Below are 24,831 nucleotides of genomic sequence, written 5' to 3' on the forward strand. Positions count from 1 at the left end.
ATTGACAACTACATATCTTGAATTACTTGTTAACAACGATAATAATTATTACTATCCATTATTATATAACATTATAGTAATGTAATAATACCTTAATTATAGTAGTTATTGTATAAAATGTTTTAATAAATCTATCAAAATCATAATAAAGAAGATTAACAAAAAAGATTTATCTTTATGTATCATAATTGATAATGTAGTTTTTATATAAGATCCATATTATTTTCCGTTTAATAAAAATTTTGATTTTTTGCAATTATAGCAAATTTCGAAAGTGCGCAATTCTAAGTACACGTTTCATTAAGAAAAGGAATACGACTTGTGTGGTGGGAAGGGGGTGACCTGATATCTAAGCCATTAGACGCGGAAGGGTTAAGGGCCGCCTCATCGCGACTGCATTGTTCATTCTGAATCTTTCTCGTTCGCACTCCATTTTCGTCCTTCTTCCCATTTAGATCGTGTCTCGACGAGACAATAAATGCAACGAGCTGCATCGCGCTCGTAATTAAAGCGACCGGACCTTCACTCTTCGATAAAACCACCGATTAAAAATAAATCTAAGATTCGTTGTCCTAAATAGAAAATAAGAAGTAATAATAAATAATCAAACAATACATTTGTAAAATATGGATACATACTTTACTGTTTTCATCTAAAAAACAATTTTCGAAAAAAACCGTGTCTTTATATCTAATATAATATTCAATAAGATATTCTCCGGCATAAATGTAATTACTTCCCATTATTATAACAACTCTCATCATCCTAATTGTTTTAAACAACCTAAATAAAAATAAACTATATCGTGACAGGATAGTTTAATTTATATTAATTAAAAATGGAGAAGTGGAGATATATATAACTTTATCTAAAAGAAGAGTTATCCGCGATAATGTTTCCACGGGATGACTTTCAAGCGGCACCCGCTCATGGAAGGTTTGATAGAAGATTAAAAAGACAGCAGAAAGCAGAAAGACGATCGATTGACAGGGATTAGGCGGAATATGGAACGTCGAACTCTCCTCGACTACCGACTGTCGTCCTCCCTCACCGCTCTCATTCTTCGTCCATCTCCGTCCAATCAGATCGCTGACAGGCACGTGGGTGTCGTACGTCGGGGGTTGAAGATAAGTTGTCGCCACTAAGGACGGCTTTGGATAATTTTACACCACATCCGCGCGAGCACGGAAAAAGCGCGATTTTTTTATACGTTCACACGGCGCTCCATATACGCTCCTCCAACCCTTCTGCCTCCAAAAGCAATGTAACGTTATTACTTCGCAGAGCAGAATTAAGGGTACCAGAAGCCTTTGAAGAGCAAAGACACACTGCCGTTCAGACACTGATGTTCAAAGGTGGATCGCGAAAGTGTGACAAAGGGGTGTAGCATGACGACTTTAGCACGCGCCTTTGTTAACGCTCCACCACGCACCACACGGATGCAAGAAATATGGAATGGTAAAAAGAAAACGATACTCGTGACTGAATATATTGTAGATATAAAACATAAAATTTTTTTGTACAAAAAGAAAGAAATATAAAATAAATCAAGCTTCCTAAAAACTTTTGCTCGAAAAATATAGAAAGAGGATATATGTGTCGGCAATTTTATGACACTCCTAGATATAGCTGCGCGAGATGTAGTTGCATCTATAGAATACCTTTGTTTTTCGGCAACATTGTATAAACGTGTCCTCAGCGTAGAAGAAAAACCGAGAATGCGAAAACAGAAAATGCGAACGAACGATTTTTCTTGCGCCTGCGCGGGAATCAAAGTGGAAGAATTGCGGTTGCACGGCGTGATGTTTAATTTTATTAAACGGCGGCACTTAATTCACGCGTCAAGTACGGCACTTGTAGGAAATCCACGCGTTGCAAAATAAATAAAAAATGTAGACAAAAAGTTTCACGCTTGTTGAAAAAGATTACTGCAGCAGTAACCTCTTTGTTGCAACTTGTCCGAGGCCAGACAAAAGAATTGTCTAAATGAAAAGCAGTCCCTCTCTAAATTAAAAACAAACCATGTCACGATTAATCTTTTAGAAAAGAATACACGGAATAAAATAATAAAATATACATCCTGTGCTGTGAGTGAAATGTTTAACGAAAGATTTTATTGTAACGTGACCAATTATCGAAAACGATAGATATTCAGAAGAGCGTCGCTTCTTTCTTTTGCATTTCTCTCAAGTGCGTTCCTAAGAAAAAAGTGGATTCAAATAGGAGCAAAAAAAATAGGTTTTCCTTTGTAACTTAATCCCGGATTTCCTTTGTTGAATGATCGTTCGCAATTGCCGTCTGAAGTAACTTTAAGCAAGGCAAGCCGATATACAGACGAGTATAATTAATTTAATCCATGAGATATCTTAATAAACCATGAAGAGGTGATTCGCGATGAATAAGCAATATATTTGTTAGTTAACAATTGATTACTCTTCGATCGGCGTGATTCGCCGAAGAAAGGGACGTACAAAGAGTAGCGGTCTGCTACCTTTAACCCTTTAATGTCGACAGTATTGTTTCATGTGACTTCTTTTAAAAGTAAATATCTATATATAATTAAAACATATCACATAGCCAATTGAATTAAAGAAAGATAAAGTTCTCATTCTTCTAACTAGTAAATTCAAGCATTAATTTTAACATTCGAATTTTATCATACTCAATTTTTTTTCTTCAAGACAATAAGAGGTTTTTATATCATTTTTATTATTTCTATAAGATAAAGAGAGAGAGAGAAAGCTTTTTTTACATGGAAAGTTGAATTTTTTAGTTTCATATTTTCAATTTGTTTTTTATCGTCTTCATTACTAAGGTTATCACATTACTATTGTTATCATTGGTACAAGCTCACGGATTTTGACGATACCCTGTAAATTGAATAACTATACGGCATGTAACGAGGTGGACATGTGCATCATCGCTACGAGCCCATCCTCCTCGTCGAACTTACGTTAAAGGTCGAAAGTCACTGCGTACGCGGGATAACGTACGGCAGATAGGTATGCTATGTATGTGCTGTATTTGGCTACTAGTTAGCTCAAATGTAACGTCATTTCAGAAGCATGCCGATGACATCAACGACGCTATTGGCATCGATGGTATTTCAGCTATCGCCCGAGTACAAGCAAAAATCACGGCTATTACGACTGATATTACACAAGTCTTTTAACATTTTACACCTACGTTTACATCACGTTTTAACATTTTACACCTACGTTTACATCACGTTTTCATTTAAATATATTATTTACGGTAATCTACCGCGGAAATACGTAATATAAAAGTATAAATTATTTGATTAGCGATCGAAGATTCAACAGTTTTTATTTAATTAGTTATAAATCGAATTATGTATACTAAAAATTTTCTTATTAACGTTCTAAATCGAGCTACTCTCATTATCCTTTCTCTGTAATTTTTTTGCAACACTTATATTTCTTCCTAGTTTTATGATCCAACTTTGTTAAGTTCACACTCCTCACTTCCGAAACTTTCTTGTTTATTGTTCAAGCGAGCGACCTGCTTTCCGGTGAGATACCGAACAAAATTTGTAATTAATTACGTTAAAAATTACATGTAAAAATTGAATGAGAGTAAACACGCGTCCAGAGTGGATTCCGTTCATTTTTATCTGTGAGTCTAAGATTCGGGACAAACAGAACGAAACATCGAGTCGTCGACTTTCCTTGGAAATTTTCATCGTCATCGGCGCAATTTAGTCCAGTTGCTTCACGCTTTTCCGATAGACTTGACTCGCGCAGGAGAGGGGGTGGGAGGGAGAAGGGAATCGATTTTCCTCGATATAGCTGCAGCCGGGCGACGATGACGGTGACGAAAACAACGTCGTTGGCCTGCGGCTTTCGTCATTCGCCGGGGGTAGCCCGGCTGTAACGTCGCATCCGCGCGATTATATTGTACAACACAGGGGTAGAGAATTTTAATCGAATCACACGATCGGTCTATCAAAGAGCGGCTTCGCGATAACGTCACGTCCGTATCGGCCAATGAGGATCGACCTAGAAATCATACGTGCCCTCATAAACGTGCCATGGGCTTTCCATGGCTAAAACCGTGGACAGTCTGCTGTCCGTCGAGAGATCGCACGGGAGATATAATTTAGTATCGCGGACAGATTGATTCAAATGGCTCTACCTTTTCCGCCCTTCGACCTGCACGATTAAATGACAAATTTATTTACAGTCTGAAATTCTATCTTCTATTACATTGTGCAAAATTAAAATTTTCAATTCATTCAATGTATCTACTAAAATATCGCACGAATCATTTAGTTCATTAATCAATTAGTTCAACTGATAAATTAGTGCAATTCATTAATCCTGCTAACAGAGAGAGCTTTCGTCGAATAATTATTTCAGGATGCAACTGGATTTTTCCTACCTTCCTACTTAAACTTAATCACGCAATTTCTCTCTCATGCGCAACCTTTCAAACGACGTTAAATTTATTAGTACTCTTTTTCGTTAAATGTATGCAGATAATTTATTTAAGGGGGATAGGTATGCGCTGGTATATACGTGTATACGTACTTACGAGATAAGTGAAGAGCAAAAGAATTACGCGATTTAATGGAATCTGCGGAAAGCTCCGGCTTTAGAAAGAACGTCCCACAGCGTAGACGACGAAAAAAGCCCAGCAATATGCGAAAGGCACGTGCCTCTACTAACAGGGATAGCAATAATTTCATTTCCTTCGATCGCGAAAGCCCTATCACCGCGTGTCAACAAACAGACAGACATCCTAACCCAATAATAGGCCCGTCAACGCATAAAAGGGCTGAATACATTTCGGTAATATATTACACTTTCTTTAATCACAATCTGCAAACGACACCTCCTTTTCTTTCCCGATTTTTAGAGATACATATCGATATATCGTTACATTACATTATAATTCATAATCGATTTCTAATTATTAAAGTAATTTTTACATTAATATATCATTAATTTACATTAATATATGGAGGAAAGATTTATTTGACATTTTATTTCAAGTTTCTGACAAAATTCAGACACGCTTAATAATGTGCAGATTTGACAAACCGTACACGTTATCTGTCTCTCATCTATCTCATACTACTTTATATATATATACTTCTTATCTTAGACTTTATATATATATATATCAATTCAAGAAGGCTCCTTAAAACTAGATAAGCCAGGCGATCGTTAAGCGAGAATATACCGAGCGGAAATAAAGTCCGGCGAAGTTTGCCGCGCGCGCGGTCGGTCCTTTCCTGCGGAAAGTTCGGGTGAAGGAATATAAATCCACGGGAGAATCGGAAGGAAGTATCGCCGAGGAAATTTACGTTTGCCGGACGCGAAGCTCCCATCGATCTAACAATAAGTGCAAAACAACCCGGGCAACGCTCCGCGCGATCAGCTGTCGTGTATAGCAACTTTATCGGCATGCCGATAATGAATCAGAATTGCGAAACGGGGGTATCAGGACGAGCGTATGCATGACGGAGCTTCGTAAGCTTCGCAAGCCATCCAAACCTCATTAGACCTGTTCATCCGTTGGTCGTTGATTCACCGAGTTGGACGAGGAGGACCGACTTCTTTTTGGACATTAAGATTCACAATCCTTCCCGTAGCCGGTTCATTACTATTAAGCTTTAATTAGACCATACTTTCGCCTAATTACTCCCATTCAATTATAGTACCTTCCTTGAGGCGTGAATGCTTCTTAACTCAATTTAACCTTTGACTTTGTTCATCTTATACACACACATACACACACATACACACACACACACACACACACCAGGCGTGCGCGTAACAAGAATTAAAAATATTTTCGAGGACGTATTATGTAATATAGATTTTTAAAACTTTTCTTTTGAATTCTTTACTTACTTAATTTATTTAAGATACCTACATAACACTGTTCTAACTATCGTCGACTTGGCCACCGTGCAATTTCCTTATTGCTTACGACGTGAAGCTAGTATATACAATGGCAAATGGATTTATGTCTTCTTACGAGGAGGAAAGAACAATAAGGTTTCCGTCGCACGATCTCTTTCTCAATTGGCCGCTCCAGAATTCATTTATTACCTTCACGTGTCCGAAGGTGACATTTATGATGCAATCTACGCCTCCCCCCTTTTATAGATAATTGAACCAGAAATGTATATAGAAAATTATAATTTCTAAATAGAATTTGCGAATTAATATAATATAAAACGTAAAATATAATTTACATCTGTAGTTATTAAATAATTGTATTTTTATACCATAAGAGAGAAATAAATGTGACGATATTTCCTATAGTGTTATATGTGACAAGACGCGACGATGCTAATTCGAGATAAGCGGCTCACGTGCAATCTCTGCAACGTGTAAATTAATGAGAAAGATAATCGAGCGTATGTGTTAAAGCGAGGCAATCGGGCGCTGTTAAGAGCGCCTTTATTGGGGCGTATTTAACGGGGAGGAGGGGGGGGAGGAGGATTTAGCGACGCGAGTCTTTTGACAAAGTATATTCGCTCGCAGCCGCGTTAACGGCTTCCGTTAAGGTTTACGACGATCCCTCGCCAAATCTCCGGGCGACATATCGAGATCCGGAAGGAATGGCGAAATAAAAGCGGGGCGAGATCTGGATATATCCGGCCGGCAGCCAGCCGGACACGCCGTTATCGCGGGGGCGTTTTATTACAAAATATTATTCCTGGGAGAACGCGACCGCGACGGAGTAATGGCGGCAGTCGCCGGGGTTTACTGACCCGGTAGGGCAAGCGACGACGTCGCCGATCCGTTTTCATCGAGTGTAAGCCGAGTACGTCCCTGCCGTCTTGTAAATTTCACGCGCACTCCGGAGTTTCGCTTTATCGTCCCGATAAAGCTTGCTTATGCAGGCGAGAAAACAACATCGAAAGGTTACGGGCTCGGTTATAGGCATTTTGAAAAAAACATGAAAGTGAGCATGGCAAGTGAAAGTGCAATAGCTTAGTCGGAGTAAAATAACAATAATCACTTTACTATGCATGACATAAAATAAATGATTATTTTGAAAAATGTGACTCGAATGAACGAATGTTAAAAAATTATATTCTATTTATGAGAAGGTTCCTTTGTGTTACGCGGCGTAAAATAAAGACGCTTTACCGCATCGTTGTCCTCACTTTAAAGAAACGCTATAGAGAGTACAATATAAATTTCAAAATATTAAATAAGACTTATATATTAAAAATATTATCGATGCCTTGGAGGACGCCGAGGGGTTCGCGTGAACTATGCGTTCGTGCGAAGGGAAAATAAAAGGTTCGGTCGGTTAATGGCAATCTAATTTTCGTAAATATCAGGGAAATGTCAGCAGGGTGACGTGTGGGTCGCTGGTAATTACCTGCTCAAGTCAGTCCTGCCGCGGGCGATAATCTCTAATTATTTGAAAAACTTTTCCCCCCTGCAGTTTACCTTTTTTTTTATATATCGCAAATTCCTCAAGTTTGCCAGGTTGGTCGATGCAAAGTTTCTTGCGTTCTCTGACCTTTTTGGAAATTTCGAGGCGATAATAATAATTGTAAACTCGATGAAGTCTCGGGGAAACTCAAAGGCCGAACGGAGAGGCAGTGTGTCTTAATAATGATATTAACTCAAAGTCGAAGAAAATCGTAAGTGATTTATCAAGGCTCTCTGAGCTTTCGCCATAAAAAGAAGATGGTTTGAATTTTCTGTTTTTCCACAACAACGGAAATCTTATGATCAAACTCAGATAGCTCTTCCTCAACGCGTGCACGAACATTTTACATTAGTGGCGTAACAACAGGTGTCAAATGTATTTATCTTTGACACTGCTTCGTCACATAACTAGAACGCAATTGCATCATTAATCCTTCCACGAACAAATTATTCTTTAAAAAAAATTAATCAATTATTCAATAATACGAATCATTCTATTATAATTCTGGAGGATTACCTTCGAGTTATTCAATGAGAATAAGAGAATTATCTTTTTGAGAAATCGATTTCCTCAATTAACAATGATAAAATCACGCAAGAAATTTTCAAAAGAAGATAAAACTGTTTACAATAAAAATAACTCGTATAAAACATGTTGTCTCCTAATAAAAGTTAAGATAATACTGTTTCTTGGTTCACGATCGATAATCGTAAAAAACCGACCGAGATCTTCCAGAATTATCTCTCTGTTTGCGCAAAACGTCTTTTTCAAGGAACAAATACCCGGTGTTGAAAATATTTAATTTTCAATTTCTAACTTAATTCGAACAGACCGATCAAAAAAGCATAAGCGGCAGACTGCAACGTGCCGTTTCCCGTGCACGCCGCTCCCGTGCACGGCTTCGTCCTGCGCTGAGAATAACTCAAAAACGAGTGACGTCAGGCGATAAAACGGAAGGCGCGTGGGCCGATTTCCACATACGTGGTTTTTCCGCAGGTCTGCCCCTGCCCTGTGAGTTAACAGGGAAACCTTGGTGAAGAAAGATAAAGAGAGAGAGAGAGAGAGAGAGAGAGAGAGAGAGAAAGGGGGGAGAGACAACATCGTCTGACCGACGACGGCAACGACGGCAACGATGGTGACTTTGACGATGACAAACTCTCAGTATTTGTCCCTTATTTACCATTTTACTCCCGCTATAAAGCGATGGGAAAATTATCGCCCGGCTGAAGGTAGGAAAAACGATACTCGTCGCCGAGACGTCGCGCCGACGTTAATCACCGGATTATACGCTTTGAATTGTTACAACGCCGCACCGCGCCGCGGCATAGCGATGTCTCAATAGCTCAGCGGAGAAAAAACAAAAAGTTCTTGAACGAATGAGGGTAAGCGCGTAAAATATCTCTGCACCGCGGTTAGAATTTTCAGCGCGTACAAACGTAATTTAGAATCAGACAACCGCATTCAGTAGCGAGCATAATTATCAAACATAATCGAATGATATAAATATTATCTCACCGTCACCGTCAAATTTTATATATATATATATATATATATATATATATATATATAATACGCTATAATCTTTAATTTTACGCAGATGATATTTGGGTTAAAATGAGATATGGATGATAAAAATATGCCACATAATTAAATAGTTCATTCTATGTTAAAAACCTCTATGACTGCTTGCAGTAAATTTTCAAAAACGGGCATAAAGCCTTTAAAATCGTCAAAAAAGAAAGGTGTGTACGTTTGTGTATGCGTGTATGTGAGTATGTGAGGGAGAGAGCGAGTTCTAAGGGGCGCAACTGGGGAACTTGCACTGCAGATCGGTGAATCCGCGGGTGAGTCGACTCGGTGGAAGCATCTCGCATCTCATACTTCCGCATTTCCGAGAAAAGACGTTAGCTTGGCAGCGGCAACGATGTAGGTGGGCTTTTCGCATGTACATGTGTTTTTCCCGCGTGTGCCTAGCGGGGAGTTGTCCAATTCTCGAAGAGAGCTAACAATAAGAATTTTCCTCCCTTTGTGCCATGCACACATCATGGGATTCTTCTTTCTCTATTCGGTTGTATCAAATTCCCCCCTTGCTTTGCAAAGAATGAAGAAAGCGCAATATGAGATATAAAAACAAATGGAATTGGGGTGAAGCTTAAGGAAGACAAAGAGGCAGAGGAGACGATTACCCGTGGAAGAGAATATAGAGAGAAAAAGATTGCGGGATTGGAAAGAAAGATAGGACGATAACGAGGAAGAAATAGAGAATAGAGAGAAAAAGAAAGCAAAAAGAGAGAGAGAGAGAGAGAGAGAGAGAGAGAGAGAGAGAGAGAGCAATAGAAAAAAAAGAGGAAATAGAAAAGCACATGAGGGAAAAGGAGGGAAAGTGAAAAAGTGAGAAGAAGAAAATGAAAAGGAGGTAAAGAAAAGAGAGAGAGAGAGAGAGAGAGAGAAAGAGAGAGAGAGAGAGAAAAAATAGCACCGAGAGAGAAAGGGCGCGAGCTATGAAGAGCAACTGAGGGTTCGCGGAGGACGAGCGAGAAGCAGAGCGAGAAAGAGAGAGAGAAGCAGAGAGTAGTAGAGGCTGGGCAAGGGAGAGAGAAAGAGAGGTGGCACGCGCAATGCGGGTATTGATTCACGGCGGCGGCAGCCGGCAGCCAGCCTGAAACACACGACCGTACCGAGTCGACTCGACTCCGCGACTCGATTCACTATCGAGACAAGGACAGACTAAGTCACAAACCAGGAAAAAGATAGAGAAGGAAAAAGAGAGAGAGAACGGAGAGACCACGTTGTCGAGTCGATCGGTTCGACTTCACAAATCGTTCATCGTTAGTACCGCTCCGAATATCTTTAAAGAATTCACTGTCGATTCCAGTATCAAGAACTGAATACAGAATCTCCGTAAGAAACATTCTTGCCTAAGTTTGATAGTTGTAGCTATATATAATAAAAATAGATACATTGTAATAAATAAGTGTATCGTAAAAAAAAATCTTGATGCTCCTCACGAAAATATTATTACAGTAATTTAAAAAAATATAAAATAAGATTAGCACACACTGCCAGAAGCAACTTTGCGCTCTAAATCTACGGAATCCTTCAGAATCAATTCTTACAAAACTAATCGGAAAACAAGATCGCAATTTGACAGACGTAAGCCAACAAAAATAAATAAAAAAATCTTACTGTTAATATAAAGCAACTTTTTTCAAGAGAGAAAATATTCGCAGCAGAATTCTCCCCAATACATGCTCTTTCTTCTTTAAACTGGAAAACCGCAAACATTTTTTCACAGTCACCCTGTATAACTACTGCAAGGCGCATAATTACGTGAACTGTAGCGGTGCAAAAATCGAGAAAAGTGGCGTGTTTGAAAGCGCACGGGAGTAGATCCGGTTTCAGGGTTAGGACCGATCAGGGTTAGATGGTATCGGCCGGGGCTCTTGCATGCGCCTAACATGGCCGGGGGATACCCCCGGCAATGCGTAGGATTGGACCGTCGTTCCCACGAGCCATACGAGCGCTAATAAAAGTATACTCGGCTCGGCGCACAGTATAAAATATGCTTGATGTAGATATTGATATAACGTATCAGAAAATATTTGTAATATACACAAAGGGTAGAAAAATGTTTCACGCGCTGCCTTCGCGATATCTTGAGAACGTTACCGCGTCCTGAGACTTTCTTTACTTTCTTTATCGTTTTTAAATACATTTACTCTGAAATTCAGAACTAAAGGAGTATTGGAAAAAGATTTCTATCTCACATCTACGTAAACAGTCGTCTTTCTTAGATTTAAAAAATTAAAGCTATATCTTCTGCAGCATGGAGAAAATTCAGTTTTGTTGTTTTTAATAATAAGATTTAATATTAAATGAGGTTTGATACTTTTGAATAATTTACGGTTTATGTTGAACTTTCTAAATGGAACTCGACTGCTATAAATTAGAATCCTATTGAAATTCATACTGGCATTTCTAAACTATTCACGAAAGACTTTGATCAACTTTGCTTTCTAAACTTTTATATTTATAATACGAAGCAAATACTAAATAAACATGTATGAAAAAAATATATAATTTCGCAATCAACATTACTCTTGCTTTTTAATAGTAAATCTAATAATAAATATGTGTACATATATACAATATTTTAGTATATCTAATTTTTATATTTCTTTAAAATATAAGAAACTATTTTAATTATTTAGATTATAAAATAATAAAATTTATTACACAACCTATTTTTTCTCTTCGGATTAGGCTTTAATTTCATTCTGTAGACTGGGCACGAGCATTCGAAGCAACATTGATTCACGTTCGTTAATAAAATCCGTCGGTTCAGGGCATCGATCCGCCAGCGACCGCGAAGACAACGCGGAATTGAGCGTGATAAATAAAGGAGGGTGCTCGGATCGGCGGCGCGGCGCTGGGATAGGTACGTCCCTTAATAGCAAAGGTCGAAAACCTTGTCGAGTTGACTCGCGGGATAGCGCGCAGACCTACTTCCACGTAACGTCGATTCCTTTTATTGATTCTATTTTTGCGAGAAGCAAAGAGAGAGAGAGAGAAAGAATAAGAGAGATAGAACGCTCACCCTCGCCATGATCACCGGTCGTGTCGCCATTCCGTGCGTTTACCGATTCGGTCTTTCATCGAAAAATGATAACACCCCCAAATTGGGATGTTATCCAGATTGTCCGGATGCCACACGAAACGTTAATAATATAAAATACTCGTTTTGAAAATGGCACGGTTATTTTTGTACGATATATTGCCAATAAATGTGAAAAAATGGACATCGTTATTAATTAATTGGAAATCAATATTCGGTAATCCAATTCCAAGTGGAATACTACTAGTCAAGTAGTTGACACGATAATTCTTCCGGCAATTACGTGAGCATATACCATTTTTCTAATGGGATATATTATCTTTATAGGAAACAATAATAAATATCATGAAGAGATATTAGACTACAAATATCGCGTAACAAGCAAGAAAGATGAAGAACGATGCAAACGTTGTTAAACGCTAATTGTGAGTAAATAATTATGACTTCGGGCAAGAGAGATAATCTCTTGAAATGGAATTCAAGCTATAAAATTTTTTAACAAAAGATCAAAATGTCATTTGATATTCGTAAGAGAGTCTATAAAAAGATCGACACGCTCGTTTCGGAAAGAAGATATCCGTCGATTTGAAAAGTGTATTAAGGAAAAAGCGCGGGGAAATGGTAAAATGATCGGTCGCGGAAACGATCGTCGGTGAACACAAAAAGAGAGAGAGAGAAAGAGAGAAAGATCGTAATTAGATTCACGCTGGTGAACGGCCGACAACGGCGCGCGTTGCTGGAAATAGAAAGTAACGACCGAACAATCGAAGGCTAATCGATAGCGCGTAAAGCCGGGCGGGCGAACGACGCGAGGGGCGTGCAGACACCTCGCTACATTAGACTTTAATTCGGCCGCAGTAGTGCATGACCCGGTATGGTCAGGCGCAGCCCTCGTCTGGCACCATCTCCGCGACGCGGCCGAAGACTCAGGTTACCATTGGCGGGTAATTTAACGGATAAAAATTAACTGATTTTTTACGCCAAAGCGAGTCAAAAACTATATAATTGTAATAATATTCATGATACTGTTATTTACTGCATTATAATTATTATAATAAAATCGCAATCTTGTAGGCGCCTGCCTGTGTCAAATCGTCTAATATAATTTTTTTCTTGCATTTCCTCTATTTTTCTAGTTTTTTACATAAGAAAATAATTATCTAAGGAGTTAGCATTTTATTATATTTGATATATTAATTAATTTTATTATATTTCATTAACGATGCAATTTTAATTAAAAAGATTAATAGATATTGAAAACTCATGTGTTTTCTAAAAGGAGGTAAATATATTTCAAACATCGTTTTCTATTTGTAATGTACAGATAATAATTCGACAGTTGATAAATTAATCGTTTAGGTAACAGTTATCCATTAGATAGTAAAGTATCAAAGCAAGAGCGCTCTGCTTGCCGACGCTCATTTAAGGGTTGAAGGGTTCGGGGGTAGAAAATATTACCAACGGTTGTAGCTCAACTGAAACGTATCTACTAAAGACTCCTGTTTTATCGGAGTACAAGCTTATACCGTTTGCTACCCTTATCAATAGTTCACTCTTACCGACCGTTAAGGGGTGAAAGGGATAAAAGGGGTTGAAACACGTCGGTAAAATAGATTGCACGCGGAGGGCATAAAAACTAACTAGAGATAACTTTCAAAGTGATGAGAGCTATGTACCTATTCAGTGATTTCTTAGTATTGTATATTCATATTAACTCCTTAAAAAAGGCATAATAAAACATGATTGCTATAATCATTAATTGTCACTCATATATAGATCTACTATGTATTTTATTTATTATTTTCACACAAAAGCTATATATGGTGAAAATAAAAGGTTTCTTTTCATTAAAGCGATGTCTCTTAAATATGAACCGAAAAATATATTGTTGAAAAATTTTAGTTCAGAATTTTATGAGCAAAAATTTTTTAGTTTTATATAAATGATAAATACTATTCTATTTTCAATCTACTAACTATACGTAGATGTTTTTTTTAACATTATCGATAAACAAAATAAGACTAAATTGCGAAAATATATTGCATCATTGCACCGAATGCATCATTTCTATATTAATTATACCATTAAATACGATGTTATTAATTGGTAAGAAAATTCTTAATTGTTTATCCAAAATTTCTCTTCTTTTTATATGTGCTGTAAGACTTTCAAGGTAGACGTCTGTATAGCTAAGATAGCCCAAGATCGAATAAGAAAACACACAGTGTGGACGGATGATCACTCACATAATATCGCCAAGCTTGAGCCGCGTCTGTATAAGGGCGCAGCTCTTGTGATCGCTGGTGGTGACAGCCCTCCGTCTCCTGGCGGCATATCGGGGCATCGTATCCATCGTCGCGCCGCCATCGGCCGCGTTTCCGAGACCACCGCCGATCCCGGATGTGGCACCATAGCCGATGAGGCCCACACTTCCACGCACAAGCGGATTGCTGCCACGCCGACGCGTAGACACGTGCCGACCAGCCACGCCACCCAGCATCCTGAAAAAAAAAACATATGAACTAATTAAATCCAAGTAGACGTAACTTTATTTTTATAATTGAGAGATATAAAAATCTAAGGATTTGGAATTTCATTCCCGCGATTACAGCTTTGACTCCGAAGCGCGTGAAAATTTTTTAACTTAAAAATTAAAAATACAGTTTTTAGTTATTATTTTTTTTGCCTCTATAGTGCTACAGCATCCTATTTTTAAAATTTTAATATAATTAATAAGATTCTGACCTTTCTTCAAAGAATTCTTAATTCTTTCCTCTAAAATTTTGAAAATCAAATTAATCGATTAAAAAATAGAGAAATATCTAAATATCGAAATAGAGAAATTCAACTTATCGAATTTCTTTTCAGAAAACTAAGATAATGTTCTAAAAAAGATTTCGTAGCTTTGAATTCCTTATTCTTTTACGCTCAATCATCATAATTTTTATTTCAATCAAACTTCATTTCTATAAAAGAATTCTATCAAAAAGTATTAGAATTCAAATCAATTCTGATTGAAATAAAAATATTATGACTAATCATTACACAAAAAAAGCATGAAGTCGATATGCGTATCTTCGGATTGGTATTTTTTCTATTCAAGTACTTTTTAAAAAAAGAGAGAATGTGTCACAGTTTATTTTGTATAGCGATGTATCGGAAACGATATCGTAGCAAAAATAAAGTAGAAAAAGTGACGAGTACCAAGCGTTTCCCGACTAAAAACTATTTTATCTAAATATATTCAGTTTTGAAATTAGAGTCGCGGGTCATAAATCAACATGATACTTCAAATCAGATGGTATACGCATGAATCATAAACTGTCCGGAATCGCCGCTCTCGGGTAAAAAAAAAAAGAGAGAATTTGCGGGGATAGACTAACGAGGCATGGAAGAAAATCCAGCGGAGCGTTCTTTCGTTAATTAGGTTACGTTGACTGGCCTAATCTCGGCGCATCAGTGGCGGCTGGCAGTCACGCGATCGAGCACTTGTGCCCGTCTATTTTCTGGCACGCGTGCCGCAACCATTAATAGGCTTTTTTCCCCTTAACGTATCGGTGATGCCTAACTGATCTTTGTCGGATCGATGGTGAAAAAGTCGGTCGCATCGAATACAAAAATGGGGATTGGAAAAAAATGGAACCGCCGTTTTTCGACGCCGCGGTACGAGTCGATGTTGAATACGCGCCATTCACGTGTTGCGCAAGCAACGTTAAAGGCAAACCGTTTCTCGGCAACGTGCGTGAAATATTCTATTAATTACTGCGTCCGCGTCCTGCATATCTATTGGCTCCCCCTCATAGCTTTTCAAACGTCACGAGCGCGGATCTCCTTTCCATTTCTACCTTTTCTCTTCATTTCCTGAAAGCGTCCGTCGCGCTGAAATGATGGAAAATAAAGCGCCACCGCTATCTAGATATTGCGAAATCCGATTAATCATCGTCCGAACGCGACGTACACGTTGAGTTTACTCACCCTCGGCGAACCGGAAATGCACGGGAGAATATCTATCGTGTAAACGGAAACGCATCCAGAAAAAGTCGTCAAAGTGTTTGTAATATACTTACTTTCGCGGCAATCAGTACCTCGTGCAAAACAACCTGCAAGTGTCGAAAAGAAAAAAATCTCGGAGAGACGCTACTTTTTTACGGGTAATAATAATATTTCAAAGTGCGTTTTAATAAGTGCGAGAGACGTCTCTCTTTATATATTCGTTTGTCCTTCGTGAATGTTCTGATAAAATAGAACGGGCGCAATCTTATGTGTCAGCTTGGCACTTTAAGGAACGATAAAAGATTAAAGGGCGCTCGCGATGAAATCAACTTTAATGAAAAGGCGGAATTGTGGACGGGGTGTCGTAAATAATTCAAAGTTAAATCATTTGGACTACAGGAAGTACGGTAAATCACATTCGCGTTACATGATCGCCGTTGTTTCCCCCGGTATCAAATTCCGGACTTTATTACGGGCAGGGAGTTTCCCAAAGTTTCACACCCCAAGCGCATTACGCTAAGCACGAGCACGTTCGGTGTATGTACACTAAATAAGTGCATATCCATGGATCGAGAGCATATTGGGTATACAGTTTACACGTTGCGTGTTCTCCAAATGGCGGTGCGGCTCAAAGGCGCTTAGACTACAAAATTATATGATTTCGTGAAATGCCATCACGGGATCTCGCGACGGAGATGGAGATTAAGAACGAATATATATTTCAGCGGGCGTGCGTCAAATTAAAATCTCATTGAGATCGCTCGTTTCAAATTAGAAAAAAAAACGAAGAAAGGAGAGATTTTCAGTGCTTCGTTAAAATAAAAGTGATTCGTGATCGCGACGATCCTCGACAACAATTCTACTGAGGAGAGATCGATTAATTGGAAAGTCTACGTCTCGAGGATATTTTATATTTCATAGCGGGGTCTACAATGCCTCTCTCTATCTCTCTTCCCCCGTGTAAAATCGCACTCCCGGCGATTAAAGCAGCAATTTTCCGTCGATGTCGATTTCTCATGAATCGTGACACGAGATATACCTATGTATATTCGTATGGCGTCGACAATTCGCGGACGTTAACACGCGTCAGTTCTCGCACGGTTATTTGCGCGCACGAATTATTATCCGGTACGGCTTTATCGAATGAACAAAACAGAATTACAATCCATTACGGGCACACCCACGCGCGCGCGCGCGCTACGCGCATCTCACACGTCGCGACGTAACGCGAAATTTCACGCGAGCGGACATTACTGTTGCGATATCATCGATCGCCTTCGAAAGTAATCAATAAATTTTTACGCTATATTTTCTTTCTCACACACACACACACACACACACACAAGCTCGCAGTCCATCCCTTTTGGGGATAGGACTGGGATTATCTCATCATTCCACCGAATTGCCTTCACCTACACATCAGCTATTCATTCGCGTGTACTCTACATAAATGCGTAATGGAATAAAAATCGATACAAACAAATTTGTTGTATTCTCTCCTATTCTCTCTTGTTGTTACATAATGCATCGAGACGTACGTGCGTTGATAATATAATCATGTCGCAATAAAAATTTATGACCTAAAAACAGTTTATACATCGGTATGTAATCGGTAATTACAAAATGAGAGACGTTATATTATTTACACAATTTTCCACGGATTTAGATCTGATTGCAGTCTCCTGCTCACGAGAGACGACGTTGCTCGTTTCACGTGCAAGTGTATTTTATTATTCAGTGTATTATTTATGTAAACTATCGCTATTAAACTGTCATTAGCCACCTATTAATACTCGATTATTTAAACAGTACTATTGTATTATATCAATTATATTATTCATTTCGTAAACACTACTACCGTATATTATATCAATTGTATTATTTATTTCGTCCACATTATTTATATGAGCTTGACGAGAGATAAGAGAACCAAAAAATGAGTCCCGTAATCGCGCAAACACAGGCCTTTCCGTTTCTCCTTCCTCCCCTCCACGTCCCCTGCACCATTCACGATCGCTTTCGATAATAACGGCGCGTAATGAGAAATCGAAGGCGAAGTGCGGGGGGCGTAGGTATATCGATGCCTTATACAAAGCGCGTTTCGAGAAAATACGTAATATGCGTGCAAAGGTCGTAGTAGCTGGTCTTCCCGCGCGTTGCGCCGCGCCGGTGGTCGAAATTTTAGGGTAGCACAACCTGTTGCTAGGCACCCCGGGGAACTCTTATCCCACTCTCGCTGTTACCCGGCAACCCTTGCCCTACTCTTCCCCCCTCTCTCTCTCTCTCTCTCCCTCCCTCCCTCCATCCTGTAACTCCTTCAACCCCCATTCACCCTCTGCTCACATCTCTCTCTCTCTCTCTCTCTCTGCACGTATATTATATGTGCACATACTCTCTCTTTGTACGTACAACTCTTTCTCTCTAGTATAACAGGACGAATATCGCTCGAGAATCTCTCTCGTCGACTCTCGTGCGAACCTGCCTGCGGAGGATCCGCGTTTTTATTTCATCCATTGTCCTTTTCATCTCTTTGCTCCCTTTGTCATGTCTGCCTCTTCTTCAGGTATTCCTGTCGTCGCTCGTTCCGTTTATCTCAACCGAGCTCGAATTTGACAAACCTCTAATTCTCTCGTTTTCTAGAGCACTTTTTGTCCTGCCGCTTCTAGGTATAGCAGAGCAACATACTGCCATGCGCGCACATACAAATTCTTTTTCATCCAGTACCTTGTTCACTCGATAAAAATTGTCTACGTTTTAATTCAGTTGAAGTTCGAAACAATTTAAGAAAGAAAATAGAGATCAAAAATTTTCATCACAAAGTTATCCACTTTTAGAAATTTACGTACTTTCATATTTACGATAAAATTAAACAGATTATTGTTATCCTGATACGTAATTACAGTTTTGAAATATTAACCATAAGATTTCCTCATCGATACCCAAATATTGAAGAAAGATTAGAAGAAAAATATGATTAACTTAACATAAAAATTGTTATTTCTGCACATTTGCGTTTTTAGCACTATTTAACAACAGTAGTAATATCTCGTTTAGCAAAGAGTTTTCAAAATGTTTGCAATCATCTCTCGAACATTTCTCGTTCGCTGATTCCTTTTGGTACAGAGTGCCACACCGACATAGGAAATCTAATAAAGAATCGAAGGGATCGGCCGACTTCTCGTAAAATTAGTTTTCACCCCCGAGCCGCTTCTCACGCAGAAGGGCAGGAACGGGAAGAAGAGAGTGAACGATGGTAGGGAATCCTGTTTGAGAATGTCGTGCGCGGAATGAAAAGGAAAAGCAAATTTATAAGACCGTTAGGGTGGAGATTCAACCGCGTCGATTCTTATAATACTTAGAAGGGCGAAAAGTTTCGTACACATTCAAGAGTTTAGATTAATTATTTTACATTAATTATTTTCAGATTAATTGCGAATTCCCTTCACTAATGACGACCGGGAAATGTTGAGTGCACATTAGGCAAAAATACAATAAGTTTTGCATAAGCCGCGCGTAACGAAAACGGTACATTTCCTTCATAACTTCTGTGAAGTAAATTACACGACATTACGCGATTGGCAACGAGAATGTTATTATAAATTATTTCCGAATATGAAATTTTAAGATGAATGTACTTCCACATTGGATGGACGATAAAACACGCAACGTGATTTCGTAAAAATTGGCTTAACCGTCTTCGCCATATTACTCGAACGGATGAAAACGGACGGAATAGATTTTCGATTTAATTTAAATACAAATCGTTCCGCTAGTCTACTCGAATTTCCTAAAACATCTCCGTAATCGAATTATAATTAAATCTGAATTCTATCAAAACAAAGTTTATATACGCGAGATTAAATAGTGCAATACGAGTTTTTCCTTGCTCGTGTGTAACTTGACTTGTAAAAAAAAAGCTCGTCATTTCGTGCGAATTGCGTTCGAAACAATGCGCGGCGAGTTTTTTTCATCCGCTCACGTATCGCGTTACATTACATTCCTCTCGACACTTCACCCTCGCAAATTGACAAACGAAAGTTGCCCCCGATTAATTCCAATTTTAATCACGAGCCAGCTAGTCGCGCCGTGTCCGACTGGCCATAATGGCAAAGTTCAACTAATGTCGCAGCGATGTCACAAACCGAAACTCGCACGAAGTGCTGCCTAAGTGGAAAGTTCCGACAAGGAACAGCTACGGCGCAATGTTAAAAGACGATTACGCAAAATCTTGATAGATACGACGAATTATTCCTGTTTATGAATTATATGGCAAGCAGCCGCCAAGCGATTGTGGGATTACAACGAGACGTATCCTATACAACTTGCAACTCTATTATAAACTACGAATTGTAAAAATAAAAAATATATAGGCTAAACAAAATTAGAGAGTTGTTATATTCTATAAATATAAACATACTTTTTTTTAATTCTAAAATTAATTCTAAGTCTGTCATAAATTATTTTTTAAACAATAACCGTGATAATTGAACTCTCTTTTGTGTTTTTACTCATCAAACGATAATGTTCAGAGATGAGATAAAAACGTAGAACAGTAACAAGTTTGCATGCAGTTTTTATTGATTTTTTACTATCTTTAATTTTATATGATTATAATTATATCAATTATGAGCACACCAACGCTGCATCTACATATATAAAACTACTTAATTATGTTACTGTTAAACTTCGCAACAAGCATATACGATAAATCATCATTAATAATTCTGCGAATTAAAAGTAACAACCATCTCGAGCTATGTATAATGGAAAATGCAGCCTCTCGTAAATGCACGCAAAATAAATTTTCGCAAAGCTTACTGGGTAGAGCGAACGATAATCCGCGCGTTGACTCTTTTTCCCACCCTTTTTCCCCTTTTTCTCGCTCCTGCATTTTAGGCGCAGCAGGATCTAATTCTCTCTTTCCCCTCACTCTCTCTCTCTCTCTCTCTCTCTCTCTCTCTCTCTCTCTCTCTTTCTCACTCACGACTGGCACTTTCATTGACTATTAATAGGTAACCAGAAATGACAGCGGGGGAAAAAAGAAAATCCTTCTCTCAATTCTCTGCAAAATCTGTTGGTTTATTTCGTCAACCGTCTGCGTCCGACATTCCATAAACAAATTTGCGAGAAATAGAAAGAGAGAGAGGAAAAAGGGGGGAAGGGAAAAAGAAAATAAGAGCGACAAGGCATGCTGCGCGTTGCGATTTTCCGTTGCGTTTGCGCTCCGCACAGTAATTGCACCTGCAGCTCCTTTGATCTAAATCGTTCGCTGCCTGCAATCTGCCTGCGCGCGCTTTTGACGCGCGGAATTTTACGCAGACGCTGGCTTAAAACTGAAACAACCTGCCCTTTCACCCGGCGACAATGGACCGAAACTTGATTACGGAAAATACAATATCACGGAGAATTCTTCCCGGCACACGGTGAGGTCACCCTTTGATGACGCTCTTTGTATACATTAGAGCTAACAAGGAAGGAGACCCAAAATATATCCTCTAATTATACTTTGACTACTGATAGCTTTGAAATACATACTGTCTTAGTGCGTTGGGAAAATTGTAGCTTTTATAAAAAATAAACTTCCTTAATGAAGAACTTCCCTTTATCATTATATTTCATAATTTTTAGAGGTACATTATACAAATGCAAATCTCGTGTTTTATAAATAAAATTTTTTCACCCTCGTAAATTTGTCTACTGCAACTCAAGTTTGTGTCGTGGAAGACTAATTTTATCATTGGTCTACAATCAAGTGAATTTGCCAGTTCTTAGGTGCTGCGCAGAATAAAAGGAATATAGAACAGGGAACAGAGAATAAGAATTTCAACCTATTTCAACCTATCAGAAACCATGTATACATGTGGAATACACGGTTTCCGATAGATTGAAATTCTTATTCTCTGTTCCCTATTCCTTTTATTCTACGCAGCCCGTTACATGCCCAAAACAACCAAGTTTGAAGCTTACGCGAAGTTTCCTTTAAGCAACGAGTTGATCAAGACAAATCTCGTCGTCAAGAGCGCGAAACGAGGTTTTATACGCGATAATTATGTCATTCCCGACGAGGGACGATCAATCTTCGGAACACGTGTAAATCTTGACCGGCCGACAACATCGAGAGCCGACACATGCGTTGCACCATGTCGTATGAAAGCATAACGTCATGCCACGCGCTCGTTAACGTCGCTTTACAGAATTCCCACAGGCTGCCCTGTGGTACACGCGTCGACATTTAATCGTCAAACGATCGGCGCGCGTGTTCCAAAAACGATTAGCGCAATTCGACGGTCATTTAACGAGTCCATAGACGAGGCGTTTAATTAATTCTCTTGTCGTACGTTTCTCGTTCTTTTGGATCTTATCATTCTTATCATATATCTCGGACAACTGTCAAGATCAAGCAAATTAAATTAATAATAAAAAATAATAAATAATAAAATTCAATAATAAAAAAATTATAACTCTATAATTAAAAATTATATTTTTGTGTTTTTATATTCTTAATTTTATTTTCTTCAATTGCATTTTTCTACATTTCGATAACATTACTCATTATATTATAAAAGTTATAGGTTACAATAACTAATACAATATTTTTAATTAATAAAAAAGAATATTTATAACCAATGAATTTCTTATTTTTTGGTTTGAAATTAAGTCTTTATAGAGACGCTTTAAGGCTTCTCTCTGCGGTATGTATCGCATAAACGCGATAATACGCAAACCTGAAAAGTATATAGAATACCCGAAATGTCCTGCTGGAAAGTAAAGTAAAGCTTAATACGACGTTATCATTTCGTGCTGTATTTTGCAAAAAAAAAATTAACTTATCCCGAATCTTTCGGAGCAATTACGGCATATCGCTTTAATTTAATTTACCGACTCAATACTTGTATCGTCCACGTATTCCTCGAGGCTGTACATATCCCGGAAGCGTCAGAACGTCTTACTGCAAGTAAGACACGAAGTTACAAACGAGCAGAAACTAGTGAATTTGCTTGATTGCATGCAAATCAGGGAAGTGACAAAAATAGCCGTTTAAATCGAATTGCTTTTAGTGCAGCGATCGTCCATTAAAGTTACTTTAATTACAATTAGCGCGGAGAAATGCAAACGCAAGAGGTGGGACGATAACGCTCTAGTGATAAAGTTGATTCTAACTGTTCATAAATTCTTCCGGCGGGAATCGGTTTCTAATTAAAAAAAAAAGAGAGAGAGAGAGAGAGAGAATTGAATCTTCTCGAAAGAGATGGCTTTAGAGAGATCCAATTTTCGCATACCACAAAATACACTAGTTAGTGGAGGAACCACTTTATAAATTGGAATCCAGTTCCACGACATGAAAATGATAAAAATTTTCCATTTTAAAAATTATCAATAAAACGAGCTAGAAAGTTACTTTATATGCATAAAATTTCATAACAAAAACTGTTATTTCAAAAATAATCAGAGAAAAAGTCAATTATGCATATAATTCTACAAAAATAATTCTTCTTAAGTTCTCCAGAGTTAAACGAAAGAAACTGTATTTGTATAGTTATGATCTTCATCTTTTTTTCATATGTTTTAATCATTTATTAGAAAGAAGAATTTTGTCGCTATTTCTAATTGCTTTCGAAATGGAGTTAATAATATTTTACGCAAACAACTGTATACAATATGAAATGTAATTATATTTGCGCGATAATATAAATTCCCAGTTGAAAAATGCACCACATTTATTTCCAGTCTATCAAGTTTCTATCCTCTTTATATTTTTAATTATAATATCAGTTGAAACTTATTTCCTCATTTTCGAACGTCAGTTTTAATTCGTTTCTCTCTCTCTCTCTCTCTCTCTCTCTCTCTCTCTCTCTCTCTCTCTCTCTCTCTTTGTGGCAAAAAATCGAAAGCAATTCTCAAGGCAGCGGAAGACAAGGGTAAGTTGTGAAATCCAACAAAAGGGTTACCGTCGAGAGCAGTAATCAACAAAAGAAGCGGGGAAGATTTCCAGTGAGAAGAAACGAACGCGATAAGAACGAGCCAACACACCGAGCATCTTGAATCTCGGCTTTTCCGACCTGTTCTACATCTCAGGTAATCTATTTGTGTTTAACAGTGTGTCTGCCTCCGTTTTCGGAGGCACGTGCGCTTGTTCCGGCGGCGAAGGGAACGTGTTCGACATTCTGAAGAGCAATGCTCTTCGAAATCAAGTATCGGGGTTAAGAATGCTCGTGTGAAACAGGCTTGAGTGACATATGACTTCGATTGCCGGTCTTTTCGCTATATGAATCCGTCCTTTCGAATTCATCCTGCACGTGACAAATTCGACGGTGTTGTCTGTATATTTTCAAGCGAAATGAGTGCATTGAGAAAAGCACATGTTGTTAGAAATGATTTTTTAGATAAGAACTAAGCAATATAATATACTATATTTTACATTATATATTATAGTTATATATAATAAATATATAGTTTAAAACTCAAAGTTTTAAACATGTACTTATTAATATTATTTCTATTCAATTAAATGTAAAAAGGGAAAAATTAATATACCTTTATGAAATAATATATGGAATAATATATGAAATAATATAATTTCCAGTTTCATACGTAATTCATTTGTATGACAAATTTTTATGTAATTAACGCTTAACGTTACAATAAGCTTTGCAGCATACACGTTCCATTTTGTCTACGTATCGCGTGGCAATAGACGCGTCGAAAAAAACGAGGTTACGGATTTTTCTCGCTTTCAATAATTGGATAGCGTCGTTCATTAGCGACGAGCGTTTGCCGCATGTTTGCCTGCCACGATT

General features: G+C 38.1%; 1 protein-coding gene across 1 annotated transcript; it reads right to left on the bottom strand.

The window, feature by feature from the left end:
- Positions 1–14,282: 14,282 nt before the first annotated feature.
- LOC105450099 (voltage-dependent calcium channel type A subunit alpha-1-like) lies at positions 14,283–14,540 on the bottom strand. Its single transcript, XM_011689753.1, has one exon. The coding sequence runs from the start codon at positions 14,538–14,540 to the stop codon at positions 14,283–14,285; it is 258 nt and encodes an 85-aa protein (XP_011688055.1).
- Positions 14,541–24,831: the final 10,291 nt, after the last annotated feature.

This window comes from Wasmannia auropunctata, unplaced genomic scaffold (genome assembly GCF_000956235.1).
Source record: "Wasmannia auropunctata unplaced genomic scaffold, wasmannia.A_1.0 LD336069.1, whole genome shotgun sequence".
NCBI classification, from domain to species: Eukaryota; Metazoa; Arthropoda; class Insecta; order Hymenoptera; family Formicidae; genus Wasmannia; species Wasmannia auropunctata.